Source organism: Oncorhynchus gorbuscha, linkage group LG23, assembly GCF_021184085.1.
Source record: "Oncorhynchus gorbuscha isolate QuinsamMale2020 ecotype Even-year linkage group LG23, OgorEven_v1.0, whole genome shotgun sequence".
NCBI lineage: Eukaryota > Metazoa > Chordata > Actinopteri > Salmoniformes > Salmonidae > Oncorhynchus > Oncorhynchus gorbuscha.
Window position 1 is genome coordinate 61,998,270 of NC_060195.1, and position 20,746 is coordinate 62,019,015.

The 20,746-nt window shown below is 47.0% G+C and overlaps 1 protein-coding gene across 1 annotated transcript; it reads left to right on the forward strand.

The window, feature by feature from the left end:
- The first annotated feature begins 6,705 nt into the window (after positions 1 to 6,705).
- Positions 6,706 to 20,746, forward strand: LOC124010439 (excitatory amino acid transporter 5-like). Its single transcript, XM_046322859.1, has 9 exons — positions 6,706 to 7,282; positions 8,613 to 8,692; positions 9,075 to 9,290; positions 12,629 to 12,882; positions 13,128 to 13,227; positions 13,589 to 14,017; positions 14,380 to 14,514; positions 14,632 to 14,746; positions 19,783 to 20,746. Exons 1-9 carry the CDS (start codon positions 7,118 to 7,120, stop codon positions 19,942 to 19,944), a joined length of 1,656 nt encoding a protein of 551 aa, XP_046178815.1. The 5' UTR covers positions 6,706 to 7,117; the 3' UTR covers positions 19,945 to 20,746.

The following is a 20,746-nucleotide window of genomic DNA, read 5'->3' on the forward strand; positions in this document are numbered from 1 at the left end:
CCCTGTATATAGCTTCCTCTATGTGGTGCTGACACTGACCCTGTATATAGCTTCATCTCTGTGGTGCTGGCACTGACCATGTATATAGCTTCCTGTCTGTGATACTGAACACTGACCCCGTATATAGCTTCCTCTCTGTGGTGCTGGCACTGACCCTGTATATAGCTTCCTGTCTGTGGTGCTGGCACTGACCCTGTATATAGCTTCCTCTCTGTGGTACTGAACACTGACCCTGTATATAGCTTCCTCTCTGTGGTGCTGGCACTGACCCTGTATATAGCTTCATCTCTGTGGTACTGGCACCGACCCTGTATATAGCTTCCTTTCTGTGGTGCTGGCACTGACACTGTATATAGCTTCCTCTCTGAGGTGCTGGCACTGACCCTGTATATAGCTTCCTGTCTGTGGTGCTGGCACTGACCCTGTATATAGCTTCCTGTCTATGATGCTGGCACTGACCCTGTATATAGCTTCCTCTCTGTGGTGCTGGCACTGACCCTGTTTATAGCTTCCTGTCTGTGGTGCTGGCACTGACCCTGTATATAGCTTCCTCTCCGTGGTGCTGGCACTGACCCTGTATATAGCTTCCTCTCTGTGGTGCTGACACTGACCCTGTATATAGCTTCCTCTCTGTGGTGCTGGCACTGACCCTGTATATAGCTTCCTGTCTGTGGTGCTGGCACTGACCCTGTATATAGCTTCCTCTCTGTGGTGCTGGCACTGACCCTGTATATAGCTTCCTGTCTGTGGTGCTGGCACTGACCCTGTATATAGCTTCCTCTCTGTGGTGCTGGCACTGACCCTGTATATAGCTTCCTCTCTGTGGTGCTGGCACTGACCCTGTATATAGCTTCCTCTCTGTGGTGCTGGCACTGACCCTGTATATAGCTTCCTGTCTGTAGTGCTGGCACTGACCCTGTATATAGCTTCATCTCTGTGGTACTGGCACTGACCCTGTATATAGCTTCCTCTCTGTGGTGCTGGCACTAACCCTGTATATAGCTTCCTCTCTGTGGTGCTGGCACTGACCCTGTATATAGCTTCCTCTCTGTGGTGCTGGCACTGACCCTGTATATAGCTTCCTGTCTGTGGTGCTGGCACTGACCCTGAATATAGCTTCCTCTCTGGGGTGCTGGCACTGACCCTGTATATAGCTTCATCTCTGTGGTGCTGGCACTGACCCTGTATATAGCTTCCTGTCTGTGGTGCTGGCACTGACCCTGAATATAGCTTCCTCTCTGTGGTGCTGGCACTGACCCTGTATATAGCTTCCTGTCTGTGGTGCTGGCACTGACCCTGTATATATCTTCCTCTCTGTGGTGCTGGCACTTACCCTGTATATAGCTTACTCCCTGTGGTGCTGGCACTGACCCTTTATATAGCTTCCTCTCTGTGGTGCTGACACTGACCCTGTATATAGCTTCCTGTCTGTGGTGCTGGCACTGACCCTGTATATAGCTTCCTCTCTGTGGTACTGAACACTGACCCTGTATATAGCTTCCTCTCTGTGGTACTGAACACTGACCCTGTATATAGCTTCCTGTCTGTGGTACTGAACACTGACCCTGTATATAGCTTCCTCTCTGTGGTACTGAACACTGACCCTGTATATAGCTTCCTGTCTGTGGTGCTGGCACTGACCCTGTATATAGCTTCCTCTCTGTGGTACTGAACACTGACCCTGTATATAGCTTCCTGTCTGTGGTACTGGCACTGACCCTGTATATAGCTTCCTGTCTATGGTACTGAACACTGACCCTGTATATAGCTTCCTGTCTATGGTACTGAACACTGACCCTGTATATAGCTTCCTCTATGTGGTGCTGACACTGACCCTGTATATAGCTTCCTGTCTGTGATACTGAACACTGACCCTGTATATAGCTTCCTCTCTGTGGTACTGAACACTGACCCTGTATATAGCTTCCTCTCTGTGGTGCTGGCACTGACCCGGTATATAGCTTCCTCTCTGTGGTGCTGGCACTGACCCTGTATATAGCTTCCTGTCTGTGCTGCTGGCACTGACCCTGTATATAGCTTCCTGTCTGTGGTGCTGGCACTGACCCGGTATATAGCTTCCTCTCTGTGGTGCTGGCACTGACCCTGTATATAGCTTCCTGTCTGTGGTGCTGGCACTGACCCTGTATATAGCTTCCTGTCTATGATGCTGGCACTGACCCTGTATATAGCTTCCTCTCTGTGGTGCTGGCACTGACCCTGTTTATAGCTTCATCTCTGTGGTGCTGGCACTGACCCTGTATATAGCTTCCTCTCTGTGGTGCTGGCACTGACCCTGTATATAGATTCCTCTCTGTGGTGCTGACACTGACCCTGTATATAGCTTCCTCTCTGTGGTGCTGGCACTGACCCTGAATATAGCTTCCTGTCTGTGGTGCTGGCACTGACCCTGTATATAGCTTCCTCTCTGTGGTGCTGGCACTGACCCTGTATATAGCTTCCTGTCTGTGGTGCTGGCACTGACCCTGTATATAGCTTCCTCTCTGTGGTGCTGGCACTGACCCTGTATATAGCTTCCTCTCTGTGGTGCTGGCACTGACCCTGTATATAGCTTCCTGTCTGTGGTGCTGGCACTGACCCTGTATATAGCTTCCTGTCTGTGGTGCTGGCACTGACCCTGTATATAGCTTCATCTCTGTGGTACTGGCACTGACCCTGTATATAGCTTCCTCTCTGTGGTGCTGGCACTGACCCTGTATATAGCTTCCTCTCTGTGGTGCTGGCACTGACCCTGTATATAGCTTCCTCTCTGTGGTGCTGGCACTGACCCTGTATATAGCTTCCTGTCTGTGGTGCTGGCACTGACCCTGAATATAGCTTCCTCTCTGGGGTGCTGGCACTGACCCTGTATATAGCTTCATCTCTGTGGTGCTGGCACTGACCCTGTATATAGCTTCCTGTCTGTGGTGCTGGCACTGACCCTGAATATAGCTTCCTGTCTGTGGTGCTGGCACTGACCCTGTATATAGCTTCCTGTCTGTGGTGCTGGCACTGACCCTGTATATATCTTCCTCTCTGTGGTGCTGGCACTGACCCTGTATATAGCTTACTCCCTGTGGTGCTGGCACTGACCCTTTATATAGCTTCCTGTCTGTGGTGCTGACACTGACCCTGTATATAGCTTCCTGTCTGTGGTGCTGGCACTGACCCTGTATATAGCTTCCTGTCTGTGGTACTGAACACTGACCCTGTATATAGCTTCCTCTCTGTGGTGCTGAACACTGACCCTGTATATAGCTTCCTGTCTGTGGTGCTGAACACTGACCCTGTATATAGCTTCCTGTCTGTGGTACTGAACACTGACCCTGTATATAGCTTCCTGTCTGTGGTGCTGGCACTGACCCTGTATATAGCTTCCTGTCTGTGGTACTGAACACTGACCCTGTATATAGCTTCCTGTCTGTGGTACTGGCACTGACCCTGTATATAGCTTCCTGTCTATGGTACTGAACACTGACCCTGTATATAGCTTCCTGTCTATGGTACTGAACACTGACCCTGTATATAGCTTCCTGTCTGTGGTGCTGACACTGACCCTGTATATAGCTTCCTGTCTGTGATACTGGAACACTGACCCTGTATATAGCTTCCTCTCTGTGGTACTGAACACTGACCCTGTATATAGCTTCCTCTCTGTGGTGCTGGCACTGACCCGGTATATAGCTTCCTCTCTGTGGTGCTGGCACTGACCCTGTATATAGCTTCCTGTCTGTGCTGCTGGCACTGACCCTGTATATAGCTTCCTGTCTGTGGTGCTGGCACTGACCCGGTATATAGCTTCCTCTCTGTGGTGCTGGCACTGACCCTGTATATAGCTTCCTGTCTGTGCTGCTGGCACTGACCCTGTATATAGCTTCCTGTCTGTGGTGCTGGCACTGACCCTGTATATAGCTTCCTCTCTGTGGTGCTGGCACTGACCCTGTATATAGCTTCATCTCTGTGGTACTGGCACTGACCCTGTATATAGCTTCCTCTCTGTGGTGCTGGCACTGACCCTGTATATAGATTCCTCTATGTGGTGCTGGCACTGACCCTGTATATAGCTTCCTGTCTGTGGTGCTGGCACTGACCCTGAATATAGCTTCCTCTCTGTGGTGCTGGCACTGACCCTGTATATAGCTTCCTGTCTGTGGTGCTGGCACTGACCCTGTATATAGCTTCCTCTCTGTGGTGCTGGCACTGACCCTGTATATAGCTTCCTCTCTGTGGTGCTGGCACTGATTCTTTATATAGCTTCCTCTCTGTGGTGCTGGCACTGACCCTGTATATAGCTTCCTGTCTGTGGTGCTGGCACTGACCCTGTATATAGCTTCCTGTCTGTGGTGCTGGCACTGACCCTGTATATAGCTTCCTGTCTGTAGTGCTGGCACTGACCCTGTATATAGCTTCCTGTCTGTGGTGCTGGCACTGACCCTGTATATAGCTTCCTCTCTGTGGTGCTGGCACTGACCCTGTATATAGCTTCCTGTCTGTGGTGCTGGCACTGACCCTGTATATAGCTTCCTGTCTGTGGTGCTGGCACTGACCCTGTATATAGCTTCCTGTCTGTGGTGCTGGCACTGACCCTGTATATAGCTTCCTCTCTGTGGTGCTGGCACTGACCCTGTATATAGCTTCCTGTTTGTGGTGCTGGCACTGACCCTGTATATAGCTTCCTGTCTGTGGTGCTGGTACTGAGCCTGTATATAGCTTCCTGTCTGTGGTGCTGGCACTGACCCTGTATATAGCTTCCTGTCTGTGGTGCTGGTACTGACCCTGTATATAGCTTCCTGTCTGTGATGCTGGCACTGACCCTGTATATAGCTTCCTGTCTGTGGTGCTGGTACTGACACTGTATATAGCTTCCTGTCTGTGGTGCTGGCACTGACCCTGTATATAGCTTCCTGTCTGTGGTGCTGGTACTGACCCTGTATATAGCTTCCTGTCTGTGATGCTGGTACTGACCCTGTATATAGCTTCCTGTCTGTGGTGCTGGTACTGACCCTGTATATAGCTTCCTGTCTGTGATGCTGGCACTGACACTGTATATAGCTTCCTGTCTGTGGTGCTGGCACTGACCCTGTATATAGCTTCCTGTCTGTGATGCTGGTACTGACCCTGTATATAGCTTCCTGTCTGTGGTGCTGGTACTGACCCTGTATATAGCTTCCTGTCTGTGGTGCTGGCACTGACCCTGTATATAGCTTCCTGTCTGTAGTGCTGGCACTGATCCTGTATATAGCTTCCTGTCTGTGGTGCTGGCACTGACCCTGTATATAGCTTCCTCTCTGTGGTGCTGGCACTGACCCTGTATATAGCTTCCTGTCTGTGGTGCTGGCACTGACCCTGTATATAGCTTCCTGTCTGTGGTGCTGGCACTGACCCTGTATATAGCTTCCTGTCTGTGGTGCTGGCACTGACCCTGTATATAGCTTCCTCTCTGTGGTGCTGGCACTGACCCTGTATATAGCTTCCTGTTTGTGGTGCTGGCACTGACCCTGTATATAGCTTCCTGTCTGTGGTGCTGGTACTGAGCCTGTATATAGCTTCCTGTCTGTGGTGCTGGCACTGACCCTGTATATAGCTTCCTGTCTGTGGTGCTGGTACTGACCCTGTATATAGCTCATGTCTGTGATGCTGGTACTGACCCTGTATATAGCTTCCTGTCTGTGGTGCTGGTACTGACCCTGTATATAGCTTCCTGTCTGTGATGCTGGCACTGACACTGTATATAGCTTCCTGTCTGTGGTGCTGGCACTGACCCTGTATATAGCTTCCTGTCTGTGATGCTGGTACTGACCCTGTATATAGCTTCCTCTCTGTGGTGCTGGTACTGACACTGTATATAGCTTCCTGTCTGTGGTGCTGGCACTGACCCTGTATATAGCTTCCTGTCTGTGGTGCTGGTACTGACCCTGTATATAGCTTCCTGTCTGTGATGCTGGTACTGACCCTGTATATAGCTTCCTGTCTGTGGTGCTGGTACTGACCCTGTATATAGCTTCCTGTCTGTGATGCTGGCACTGACACTGTATATAGCTTCCTGTCTGTGGTGCTGGCACTGACCCTGTATATAGCTTCCTGTCTGTGATGCTGGTACTGACCCTGTATATAGCTTCCTGTCTGTGGTGCTGGTACTGACCCTGTATATAGCTTCCTGTCTGTGATGCTGGCACTGACACTGTATATAGTTTCCTGTCTGTGGTGCTGGTACTGACCCTGTATATAGCTTCCTGTCTGTGATGCTGGCACTAACCCTGTATATAGGATCGTCTTTTACATCTTATTTCTCGTGATTTTTGTGGTTGTTTTTTTAATAGTTGTATTACCAATTGGTATTGAATACAGCACTGTTGGGTAGGGATTGCAACTTAAGCACTGTACTTGTTACCAATAAAATAAAATAAATATATATCTTTTTGCAAATACTGTAACCAATGGAACTTTCTGAACTAGAAATGTCTCAGTGTAATTCAATACATGTAGAGATACAAATAAGATGGAAGTTAAAAAAGAAAATAAGAACAACACTCTGCTTAATGGGAGTAAGAGCTGAGTGTCAGGGACTGGTACTGACCTAGAACCTGGTAATCCCACGGGGATGTTGTGTGTGTGCCTGAGTCTCCAGGAAGCCTTATTGTCAAGGGCTTAATCTGCTGAAGGAGACAGAGGTTTACAGAGACTTACTCTGTCCACTTCCACCTTCTCTCTAACAGCCGTTTAGATCATCTAGTGTATTGACTGACTGAATCTCTGGCAGGACGCACAGACAGCCAGTCCTGCTGCATCGTCAGCTATCCTTCAGTTTCTTCAGGGGCACGGGATCGGTCCTTAGTGATTTTACTGCCTTGACTCACCACATGAACCTTTTAGATCAGGGATCCACCTGAAGCTCTTGAAGTTTTCTTGTGAACCGTCAAGGAGGACAAGAGACATATTTCAAATCAGGACAGGATATTGAACAGGGACCTAAAGGGAATCAGGTGGGACCCACCAGTGACTCGCGACCCACCGGTTTGGGAATCATTTGTTGACTGGACGTAAGGCAGGACCTTGGGCCTCCAGTCCTGTCTCTTCTCTCCTCTCTTTCCTTCAGCCTGTGGAGTAACTGGGCCTCAGGATGGAGTGCATAAAACACATTATAAAGAGCATGGTCTCTGTGACGGTTTGGGCATACATCAAGGGCTATTGTAAACGCAACGGGCTGCTGACGCTCTCGGTCATCGCCGTTGTTTCCGGCTGTGTGCTCGGATTCTCCCTCCGCAGCTTCAACCTCTCCACGCAGGTACGGAGGCGCGCGCACACACACACACACACACACACACACACACACACACACACACACACACACACACACACACACACACACACACACACACACACACACACACACACACACACACACACACACACACACACACACACACACACACACACAGCTATTGAGTCATGCAACAAGGTTTTGGCTCTAGTGGGCCTAAGGTTTATAGCACTCAGGCATCCTACAGGGAGCTTTGGGTCTTAGACAGGGTGGTAGTGTTAACACAGAGGGCTCTGGGTCTTAGACAGGGTGATAGTGTTAACACAGAGGGCTCTGGGTCTTAGACAGGGTGAGAGTGTTAACACAGGGGGCTCTGGGTCTTAGACAAGGTGATAGTGGTAACACAGAGGGCTCTAGGTCTTAGACAAGGTGAGAGTTTTAACACAGAGGGCTCTGGGTCTTAGACAGGGTGGTAGTGGTAACACAGAGGGCTTTGGTTCTTAGACGGGGGTAGTGTTAACACAGAGGGCTCTGGGTCTTAGACAGGGTGGTAGTGTTAACACAGAGGGCCTTGGGTCTTAGACAGGGAGATATTGTTGACAAAGAGGGCCTTGGGTCTTAGACAGAGGGATAGTAAACCACTGAGGGGTTGGTTGAGAGGGCCTTACACTGGCATAGTGCAGACGGAGACCAAAGAGAGAGTGACCAGCAAGACACTTTCACAACACATAAAACCCTGTCTCACAAAGCTTGTACCATATTGTTGACATGGGAAACTACTCTGACTGCAGATCGATAACTGCTGTATTGAATTCATAACAGATGCAATACAACAATATCAACTGAACCATAACCTGCACATGCCAGTTATACAGTACTGATTCATCTAGCCACGGTAGAGGCTGGACTTCTCAACTACTCTACCTGGATCAATAGTAACCATGGTGATCCAACCCTTGAGATCCACTATTTCAGTAGTGGATTAATGGGTCAGCAGCTTCTAATTATCTGACGCACTGTTGTAATCTGCATCCGCGCTAACCTCAACCTGTCAACAAATACACAGCATCAAGCATAGCCCAATGGGAAAGCACATGATCTGAGAATGATTGATTGAACTTTATTAGTCATGTAGACTCATGTAACACAATTTAAAACAATAAATATATAACATACCATGCACCATACCAAGAAGTGGGTTTGACTTAGCCTGGTACAATGGAACAAATGGAATATTCCCTAAAGTTCAAACTTTGCACACCTCATGTATTTTACCTACTGTATGTATTTGCCCCAGGTCTGCCATGTACAGCTTGTCCCCTGACCCAGAGTGTTGTGTCTCTCCCCTTTCCAGGCTAAGATCTACTTCTCGTTCCCTGGAGAACTGCTGATGAGGATGTTGAAGATGCTGATCCTGCCTCTCATCACGTCCAGGTAACACATCATCACTACTGTCTGTTCCCCATGTCCCTACTGCTCTTCTCCCTGGTCTACACCACAACCCATGCTACTTCAATAGAACGCTCTGTACATTTATAATGGAATAAAATGCTAATCGAATACTCTATGGGTTCTAATGGAATTACAACCCTAAATGAATCCTCTCGGAGTCGTAAAGAAAGAGAATGCAATCAGAATGCTGTACGAATCCTGATGAAATAGAATGCTATGAATGCTCTATGAGTTCTAACGGAACAGAATGCTAAATGAATACTCTAGGGGTTCTCACTAGATAGAATGCCATCAAAATACTCTCTGAATTCGAATGGAACACAACACTGACTGAATGCTCTATGAATCCTAACTCCGTGGCCAGTCTGATGTCGGGGCTGTCAGCCATGGACACGAAGGCCAGCGGGCGGCTGGGGGTGCTAACCATCACTTACTACCTGTGGACCACCTTCATCGCTGTCATCGTCGGCATCATCCTGGTGCTGGTCATCCACCCTGGTACGGGCACAGAGAAGGACGGGCACAGAGGAGGGTCAGGGCCCGTTATGACTTCTGCTGACGCTCTGCTGGACCTCATCAGGTACATATGCACACAAGCAAGCATTTACGCACACACGCACGCGTGCAAACACGCACGGACGGACACACACACTCACAAAGGAGCACATTTGCACATACACATGGTGAGGGATCTTGAGTGGCATATTTGAATAGGGTGGCCCACAGACACATTGCCTCTATCAGTAGTTGGCTGTACCAGATTCCAGAGTTTCCTGTCTTTAGTCAGTCTAAGATGTTTAGCTCCCTCCTCCACGAGACTCAGGCAGCAGATTCTGACTGCTCTGCTAATACAGATGTTTGAAAGAATCAAATATTTGATATTCGTATCTTCCTGTCGGGGTTTGTGTGGATTAACCCATAAATAAACCAGCCAATCAGTCAATTTACTGAACTCCGGTTTACCTCAGCTAAGTATAAACCAGAAAGGTTTTGTAGGGCCGGGATTCAACAAAAGGCCCGTTGTATACAAGAGCATTGCATTATGGAAAAATGCGCCTTGTAAAGGCAATGTTCCTGGCGTTGGTGGATATTGCATTCATGGTGAACGCTGCGGATGTCAGCTCAAGCGTAATTTACTTTTAAAAGTCAAGGGCAATGGGTTTGTCCACAAAGCGCCTTTGATTGAATCCCCAACCTGGTCTCAGAGCATTTTGAATTATTCTGTACGTAAATAGGTTGTAAATAGCATTTAAAACAACAACACCAGTACAAGGTCATTTAGCTCATGTGGCTTGAGGAATTTGCACGTTTGGGACTATTCTATTGGTTCTATTGTTCACATTCACTTCTGAAACAAGTCAACACTCCAGCGGGCCATGTTAATAATAGGCATCATTAGGGGAGGGTGGGGTAAATTGAGCCATTTTTCACATTCAGTATCACTCAGTTCAGGGAAATACAGTGTTATCTCTAACAAAGATACTGTATCTACATATATTTCAGCATGTATCCCTGGAAGAACATAGCTTTTCCAAAAGAAAGTGGTCTCTTGGCACAACTTACCCTGGGTATGGGGTAAGTTGAGTCGTGGGACAGGGTAAGTTTAGCCGCCTACACATTGCTCTACTGAATTAAATATTACCACGACTTTTTAAAAACTATGTCTATCTTTATTTCCCAAACACAATTCAACACAATCACTTTTTTGTATATGAATAATTTGAAGCATCTTTTAACACAGACGTAACACCTAATTAACACTGTACTTTTAAAAACTCTTTTAACATAGACCAGGCCCTGTAGTTACCTCATATCCCAGCAATAATGCCTTCCATTACAACACTTCAATTTGCTCAACTTGCCATGGCTCAACCATTGGTTCGACATACCACAAGGCAAACATTTTGACTGTATTAGCCCACACAGCTACGAGGATGCACTTTCATGCAGGTTCAGGACCTCATATTGAAGCTTATAGAGACCCCGATAAATGTTTTAAATGATCTACTTTGGTTTAGATACAAGCATCATGGAACCTCTAACACAATAAATTCATTTGACTTGGTGAAAATCCATTTTTTGGACCTAACATTCTTACCACTTTTCCATGTGGTTTCTTCCTTCACAGGCTCCATAAAATCATGACCTCTTCCTAAATATTTAGTCAAATTATACATTTGGTATGTGGTTTCCAAGAAACAAGGGTGGCTCGACTTACCCCTTTGGCTCAACTTACCCCGGTGACGACAAAGTCTCTATCTTCTCAGAACACACCGTGTCCTAAATGCTTTAACCAGAACACACTGCAGGGCGGTCGAGGACCGGCAGTGGCTTAGGCCCTCCGTGTGAAGAATCCTCCAAAGCCCAGAGGATTATGGGTATTTTTAGTGAAAGCTGGGTACAGGTGGGCGGATGTAGGCTGTCAGCGGTGCTTTAGATCATTTGTCACACGTCTGATAGGCTGACTGGCCCTGGGGCAGTGGCCTTGACATGATCCTTTATGAATACAGGCCTCCTATTGATGAGGACTCTTAACCACCAACACAGGCAACCAGCCTGGAGATGTTACCACATTGTGACAATCATTCTTACAACTTTATTATTTCAACACACTAATGAGAAAGACTGCAGAGCAGCTGAAACATACCGCCGGTGCAGGACCCTAGTCAGAGCAACGACTTTGGCTTTTGGGAAATGTAACCTTTTGGTGTCCTTGTGTCTATCTACAAGGTTTGTGGTCTGCTTGACAGCTGAAAGGGATACTTCTGGATTTGGGCAATGAGGCCCCTTAATCTACTTCCCCGGAGCCAGATGAACTCGTGGGTACCATTTTTACGTCTCTATGAAGGAAATTAGAGGTAGTTTCACAAGCCAATGCTAACCAACGTTAGCGCAATGACTGGAAGTCTATGAGTATCTGCCAGCATGCTCTCTGTCCAGGGTCTTGTTAAGTCTTTCTGAGACAGGGGACCTCTTGGCTTCTGGCCGGACCAGGAGAAATTGACCCTAATCAGGATAAAATTGAGACGATAACAGAAAGCAGATACCCCAACCTTCTGACATGTTATAAGCTCAGTGTGACTTCAGGACAGGGCTACCGGAATACAGGGTCCGCAGAATAGAATAGATTGTTTTATTATCAACCCATTACTCAGGGAATAACTCCCATCATATAAACAGTTTTATTATCACCCCATTACTCAGGGAATAACTCCCATCATATAAACAGTTTTATTATCACCCCCATTACTCAGGGAATAACTCCCATCATATAAACAGTATTATTATCACCCCCATTACTCAGGGAATAACTCCCATCATATAAACAGTATTATTATCACCTCCATTACTCAGGGAATAACTCCCATCATATAAACAGTATTATTATCACCCCCATTACTCAGGGAATAACTCCCATCATATAAACAGTTTTATTATCACCCCCATTACTCAGGGAATAACTCCCATCATATAAACAGTATTATTATCACCCCATTACTCAGGGAATAACTCCCATCATATAAACAGTATTATTATCACCCCCATTACTCAGGGAATAACTCCCATCATATAAACAGTATTATTATCACCCCCATTACTCAGGGAATAACTCCCATCATATAAACAGTATTATTATCACTCCATTACTCAGGGAATAACTCCCATCATATAAACAGTATTATTATCACCCCATTACTCAGGGAATAACTCCCATCATATAAACAGTATTATTATCACCCCCATTACTCAGGGAATAACTCCCATCATATAAACAGTATTATTATCACCCCATTACTCAGGGAATAACTCCCATCTTATAAACAGTATTATTATCACCCCATTACTCAGGGAATAACTCCCATCGTATCCAATACTGTCGTAGACTTTATGATTTACATGTTATTCTCCCTTTGACAGGAACATGATTCCCTCCAACCTGATAGAGGCAACTTTTCAACAGTACCGTACAGACCTGGTGCCCATAGTGGCCTCCAGTTTGGTGGAGTCCCAGGCCAACTACGTCTACGTGATGCCCGACCACAACAACCCTCAGCTGGGCCACCCGGTCTTCCTGGAGATCACCCCAGCTCCAGACATCAAGTACAAGATCATCCCTGGCCACAGCTCTGGCATGAACGTACTGGGGATTGTCATCTTCTCTGCTACTATGGGTGAGAGTGAGAGAGTGAGAGAGTGAGAGCGAGTGAGAGTGAGAGTGAGAGTGAGAGTGAGAGAGAGAGAGAGAGAGAGAGAGAGAGAGAGAGAGAGAGAGAGAGAGAGAGAGAGAGAGAGAGAGAGAGAGAGAGAGAGAATGCATGAATGAACACACACAAATGACATACTGGATACACAAGTACACACACAGACACCCTTCCAATCATGCCTGTTTCTGACCCTGTGTGTTTTCTCTGTGCAGGCCTGCTCCTGGGGAAGATGGGCGAGAGAGGCGCTCCATTGGTCAATGTGTGTCAGTGTGTCAACGAGTGTGTTATGAAGATCATCAATGCTGCCATGTGGTGAGTTGTTGAGACACACAGCAGTCACCTGTCTGAACTCTCATTCACATATAAAGGTCTGGTAATCCTGATCTGGAGGATTGAGAATGGGAGGATTCATTTAGATTGAGATTAGAAGTGGATCTCACCAACACATCTTCCTCCCTCCCCCTTTTAGTCATTAGCTCAGTTTCTGTCTGCATTTCAGGTGTGTCAGGTCATCAAGGTGAGCCAGGTTAACCCAAAGCTGCTTTACTTCGTAGGAAGCCCAAAACACAGGTGGCATGACAACGCCTGGTGAAAAGAGACAGAATCACAAGGGCCCGTTGCTTGCTTGCCTCATTTATTTTGAGGTATTTATAATTTATTGATCTTTTTCCAGGTATTTCCCTTTCGGCATTGTGTTCCTGGTAGCAGGGAAGATCCTGGACATGCATGACCCCGCCCACCTGGGAGAGAAGCTGGGGATGTACTTCATCACAGTGTTAGCCGGCCTGTTTGTCCATGGACTCATCCTGCTGCCGCTCTTCTACTTTGTAATCACACGCAAAAACCCCTTCACCTACATCAGAGGCCTGCTGCAGGCTCTGGTCATCGCCCTGGCAACCTCCTCCAGTTCTGCCACCCTGCCCATCACCATGAAGTGTCTGTTGGAGAACTGTGGAGTGGACAGACAGATCGCCAGGTTTGTCCTTCCAGTGGGAGCCACCATCAACATGGACGGGACAGCCCTCTACGAGGCCGTGGCAGCCATTTTTATCGCTCAGGTCAACGAGTACGAACTGGACTTTGGTCAGCTGGTCACCATCAGGTCAGGACTGTCTACACAAGCGCTCTCGCTGTCTCTCACACACACACCCTTAGTTACCTCCTGTCACAGCAGCCACACACACACACACACCCTTAGTTACCTTCTGTCACAGCAGCCACACACACACACACACACTTAGTTACCTCCTGTCACAGCAGCCACACACACACACACACCCTTAGTTACCTTCTGTCACAGCATCCACACACACACACACACACACACACACACACACACACACACACACACACACACACACACACACACACACACACACACACACACACACACACACACACACACACACACACACACACACACACACACACACACACACCCTGACCCTACGCTTGTCTCTTCAGTATCACAGCGACAGCGGCCAGTATCGGGGCTGCTGGGATTCCGCAAGCGGGCCTGGTTACCATGGTGATCGTCTTGACCTCTGTGGGGCTTCCTCCCGCTGACATCACACTGATCGTGGCCATCGACTGGGTCCTGTAAGTGTCTGACCGTGGGAGTGTTTGTGGACTTAGTCTGGTGAGCATCTGACAGAAACCCGCCATAGATACTTTAAACAGTAAATCTAAGTTCCCTCTGTTGGTTGTGTCTGGCAGGGATCGTTTCAGGACCATGATCAATGTGTTGGGAGACGCTCTGGCTGCAGGCATCATGTGTCACCTCTGTAAGAAGGACTTTGAGAGGAGGGAGTCAAACGCTAACTCTGCCCGGGTAACAGCTCTATACCAGCTTTACACTGACCCCAGCCCTAACTTCTCTACAATACAACTATATACCACCTTTACACTGACCCCAGCCCTAACTTCTCTACAATACAACTATATACCACCTTTACACTGACCCCATCCCTAACCTCTCTACATTACAACTACATACCACCTTTACACTGACCCCAGCCCTAACCCCTCTACAATACAACTATATACCACCTTTACACTGACCCCAGCCCTAACCTCTCTACATTACAACTATATACCACCTTTATACTGACCCCAGCCCTAACCCTTCTTCAATACAACTATATACCACCTTTACACTGACCCCAGCCCTAACCCCTCTACAATACAACTATATACCACCTTTACACTGACCCCAGCCCTAACCTCTCTACATTACAACTACATACCAGCTTTACACTGACCCCAGCCCTAACCCCTCTACAATACAACTATATACCACCTTTACACTGACCCCAGCCCTAACCCTCTACAATACAACTATACCTAACCCCTCTACATTACAACTATATACCACCTTTACACTGACCCCAGCCCTAACCCCTCTACAATACAACTATATACCACCTTTACACTGACCCCAGCCCTAACCCCTCTACAATACAACTATATACCACCTTTATACTGACCCCAGCCCTAACCCCTCTACAATACAACTATATACCACCTTTACACTGACCCCAGCCCTAACCCCTCTACAATACAACTATATACCACCTTTACACTGACCCCAGCCCTAACCCCTCAACAATACAACTATATACCACCTTTACACTGACCCCAGCCCTAACCCCTCTACAATACAACTATATACCACCTTTACACTGACCCCAGCCCTAACCCCTCTACAATACAACTATATACCACCTTTACACTGACCCCAGCCCTAACCCCTCTACATTACAACTATATACCACCTTTACACTGACCCCAGCCCTAACCCCTCTACAATACAACTATATACCACCTTTACACTGACCCCAGCCCTAACCCCTCTACAATACAACTATATACCACCTTTATACTGACCCCAGCCCTAACCCCTCTACAATACAACTATATACCACCTTTACACTGACCCCAGCCCTAACCTCTCTACATTACAACTATATACCACCTTTACACTGACCCCAGCCCTAACCCCTCTACAATACAACTATATACCACCTTTACACTGACCCCAGCCCTAACCCTTTCTACAATACAACTATATACCACTTTACACTTTAACCCCTCTACTGACCCCTTTACAGCCCTAACCCCTCTACAATACAACTATATACCACCTTTACACTGACCCCAGCCCTAACCCCTCTACAATACAACTATATACCACCTTTACACTGACCCCAGCCCTAACCCTCTCTACAATACAACTACCCCATACCACCTTTACACTGACCCCAGCCCTAACCCCTACATTACAACTATATACCACCTTTACACTGACCCCAGCCCTAACCCCTCTACAATACCTATATACCACCTTTACACTGACCCCAGCCCTAACCCTCTACAATACAACTATATACCACCTTTACACTGACCCCAGCCCTAACCCCTCTACAATACAACTATATACCACCTTTACACTGACCCCAGCCCTAACCCCTCTACAATACAACTATATACCACCTTTACACTGACCCCAGCCCTAACCCCTCTACATTACAACTATATACCAGCTTTACACTGACCCCAGCCCTAACCCCTCTACATTACAACTATATACCACCTTTACACTGACCCCAGCCCTAACCTCTCTACAATACAACTATATACCACCTTTACACTGACCCCAGCCCTAACCCCTCTACAATACAACTATATACCACCTTTACACTGACCCCAGCCCTAACCCCTCTACAATACAACTATATACCACCTTTACACTGACCCCAGCCCTAACCCCTCTACAATACAACTATATACCACCTTTACACTGACCCCAGCCCTAACCCCTCTACAATACAACTATATACCACCTTTACACTGACCCCAGCCCTAACCCCTCTACAATACAACTATATACCAGCTTTACACTGACCCCAGCCCTAACCCTTCTTCAATACAACTATATACCACCTTTACACTGACCCCAGCCCTAACCCTTCTACAATACAACTATATACCACCTTTACACTGACCCCAGCCCTAACCCCTCTACAATACAACTATATACCACCTTTACACTGACCCCAGCCCTAAGCCCTCTACAATACAACTATATACCACCTTTACACTGACCCCAGCCCTAACCCCTCTACAATACAACTATATACCACCTTTACACTGACCCCAGCCCTAAGCCCTCTACAATACAACTATATACCACCTTTACACTGACCCCAGCCCTAACCCCTCTACAATACAACTATATACCACCTTTACACTGACCCCAGCCCTAACCCTTCTTCAATACAACTATATACCACCTTTACACTGACCCCAGCCCTAACCCCTCTACAATACAACTATATACCACCTTTACACTGACCCCAGCCCTAACCCCTCTACAATACAACTATATACCACCTTTACACTGACCCCAGCCCTAACCCCTCTACAATACAACTATATACCACCTTTACACTGACCCCAGCCCTAACCTCTCTACATTACAACTATATACCACCTTTATACTGACCCCAGCCCTAACCCCTCTACATTACAACTATATACCACCTTTACACTGACCCCAGCCCTAACCCCTCTACAATACAACTATATACCAGCTTTACACTGACCCCAGCCCTAACCCTTCTTCAATACAACTATATACCACCTTTACACTGACCCCAGCCCTAACCCTTCTTCAATACAACTATATACCACCTATACACTGACCCCAGCCCTAACCCCTCTACAATACAACTATATACCACCTTTACACTGACCCCAGCCCTAACCCTTCTTCAATACAACTATATACCACCTTTACACTGACCCCAGCCCTAACCCCTCTACAATACAACTATATACCACCTTTACACTGACCCCAGCCCTAACCCCTCTACAATACAACTATATACCACCTTTACACTGACCCCAGCCCTAACCCTCTACAATACAACTATATACCACCTTTACACTGACCCCAGCCCTAACCCCTCTACAATACAACTATATACCACCTTTACACTGACCCCAGCCCTAACCCTCTACAATACAACTATATACCACCTTTACACTGACCCCAGCCCTAACCCCTCTACAATACAACTATATACCACCTTTACACTGACCCCAGCCCTAACCCTTCTTCAATACAACTATATACCACCTTTACACTGACCCCAGCCCTAACCCCTCTACAATACAACTATATACCACCTTTACACTGACCCCAGCCCTAACCCTCTACAATACAACTATATACCACCTTTACACTGACCCCAGCCCTAACCCTTCTTCAATACAACTATATACCACCTTTACACTGACCCCAGCCCTAACCCCTCTACAATACAACTATATACCACCTTTACACTGACCCCAGCCCTAACCCTTCTTCAATACAACTATATACCACCTTTACACTGACCCCAGCCCTAACCCCTCTACAATACAACTATATACCAACTTTACACTGACCCCATCCCTAACCCCTCTACAATACAACTATATACCACCTTTACACTGACCCCAGCCCTAACCCCTCAACAATACAACTATATACCACCTTTACACTGACCCCAGCCCTAACCCTTCTTCAATACAACTATACCACCTTTACACTGACCCCAGCCCTAACCCTCTACAATACAACTATATACCACCTTTACACTGACCCCAGCCCTAACCCTTCTTCAATACAACTATATACCACCTTTACACTGACCCCAGCCCTAACCCTTCTTCAATACAACTATATACCACCTTTACACTGACCCCAGCCCTAACCCCTCTACAATACAACTATATACCACCTTTACACTGACCCCAGCCCTAACCCCTCTACAATACAACTATATACCACCTTTACACTGACCCCAGCCCTAACCCCTCAACAATACAACTATATACCACCTTTACACTGACCCCAGCCCTAACCCCTCTACAATACAACTATATACCACCTTTACACTGACCCCAGCCCTAACCCTTCTTCAATACAACTATATACCACCTTTACACTGACCCCAGCCCTAACCCTCTTCAATACAACTATATACCACCTTTACACTGACCCCAGCCCTAACCCTTCTTCAATACAACTATATACCACCTTTACACTGACCCCAGCCCTAACCCCTCTACAATACAACTATATACCAACTTTACACTGACCCCATCCCTAACCCCTCTACAATACAACTATATACCACCTTTACACTGACCCCAGCCCTAACCCCTCAACAATACAACTATATACCACCTTTACACTGACCCCAGCCCTAACCCTTCTTCAATACAACTCTATACCACCTTTACACTGACCCCAGCCCTAACCCCTCTACAATACAACTATATACCACCTTTACACTGACCCCAGCCCTAACCCTTCTTCAATACAACTATATACCACCTTTACACTGACCCCAGCCCTAACCCTTCTTCAATACAACTATATACCACCTTTACACTGACCCCAGCCCTAACCCCTCTACAATACAACTATATACCACCTTTACACTGACCCCAGCCCTAACCCCTCTACAATACAACTATATACCAGCTTTACACTGACCCCAGCCCTAACCCCTCAACAATACAACTATATACCACCTTTACACTGACCCCAGCCCTAAGCCCTCTACAATACAACTATATACCACCTTTACACTGACCCCAGCCCTAACCTCTCTACATTACAACTACATCATACCATGTTTAAGTGTGTTTGAATCTGCTCTTTGACTAACTGTGTTCTCTCTCTCTGTGTGTGTGTGTGTGTGTGTGTGTGTGTGTGTGTGTGTGTGTGTGTGTGTGTGTGTGTGTGTGTGTGTGTGTGTGTGTGTGTGTGTGTGTGTGTGTGTGTGTGTGTGTGTGTGTGTGTGTTTTGTGCAGAGGGACACAGTGATCTCCTTCGGTGGCCAGAGTGTCCAGAGTTGTGCCCTGTCCGAGGCTCCTCTCATGGACTATGCCCATCGCTGTGACTATGTCTACGAGGTGGAAGGTGACTCTGTCACAGAGAGATCTGGCCCCACTTACAACCTGTGTCAGGTTTAGGAGAAACCCGTTCCCTGTTACAATCTGTGACCTTTGTTACAAAGAAACCGGTCCCCGGCTGCAACCTGTATCACAGAGAAACCGGTCCCCTTCTACAACCTGAGACACTTTCACTGGACAGACAGCAGGGGGCATTGCCCGCCTTCAACAGAGACCTTTCTATTCACATGAATATACGTAGAGTTGTCCTGATATCAATGGCTTTGGACTGGGGAATTACAATGGGACTGGGAAACAACCCTGCACTGAAACAGAGTTTGCACTTTTCTGATGTGCATTTATCAGGAGTTGACTATAATGTCTTCTGATGGATCAGTTGATGGCTGATGGTGTGCTCACACCACTAAGTCACTTTGGTTAGTGTCTGGTAAATGTTCAACGTTTTACTGTCTGATGATCACACCTGTGCCATGATGAGGAAGCAGGTTTTCCTCGTCGTTTTGTGACTGGCTAGGCTACTGTAACCTACCAGTGACAGGGACTTATACAGTAGGTCCACTAGGGTGCATGTTATGTCCGAGTCAGTTTTCCTTCTTTAGCTCAATGCAGATTCTGCTCAGGACTTCATTTTGGTTCAATGTACTGGGGACTGTAAAGATAGATGGCAATAACTTTCACAGAGTTTTTTGAAACCTTGTTTGGTATCAGAATGGCTATGGATACTTGCATTTAGGACAGGAGTATTCAACTCTGACCCTATGAGGTCCAGAGCCAGCTGGTTTTCTGTTCTACCTGCTAATTAATTACACCCACCTGGTGTCCCAGGTCTAAATCAGTCCCTGATTAGAGGGGAATCATCCAC

Coding starts and splice junctions, on each gene's coding strand:
- LOC124010439 (XM_046322859.1), top strand. CDS start 7,118: ATGGAGTGCATAAAACACATTATAAAGAGCATGGTCTCTGTGACGGTT. Junction 13,228..13,588: donor ATCATCAATGCTGCCATGTG/GTGAGTTGTTGA, acceptor ATCTTTTTCCAG/GTATTTCCCTTTCGGCATTG. Junction 14,018..14,379: donor GGTCAGCTGGTCACCATCAG/GTCAGGACTGTC, acceptor TTGTCTCTTCAG/TATCACAGCGACAGCGGCCA.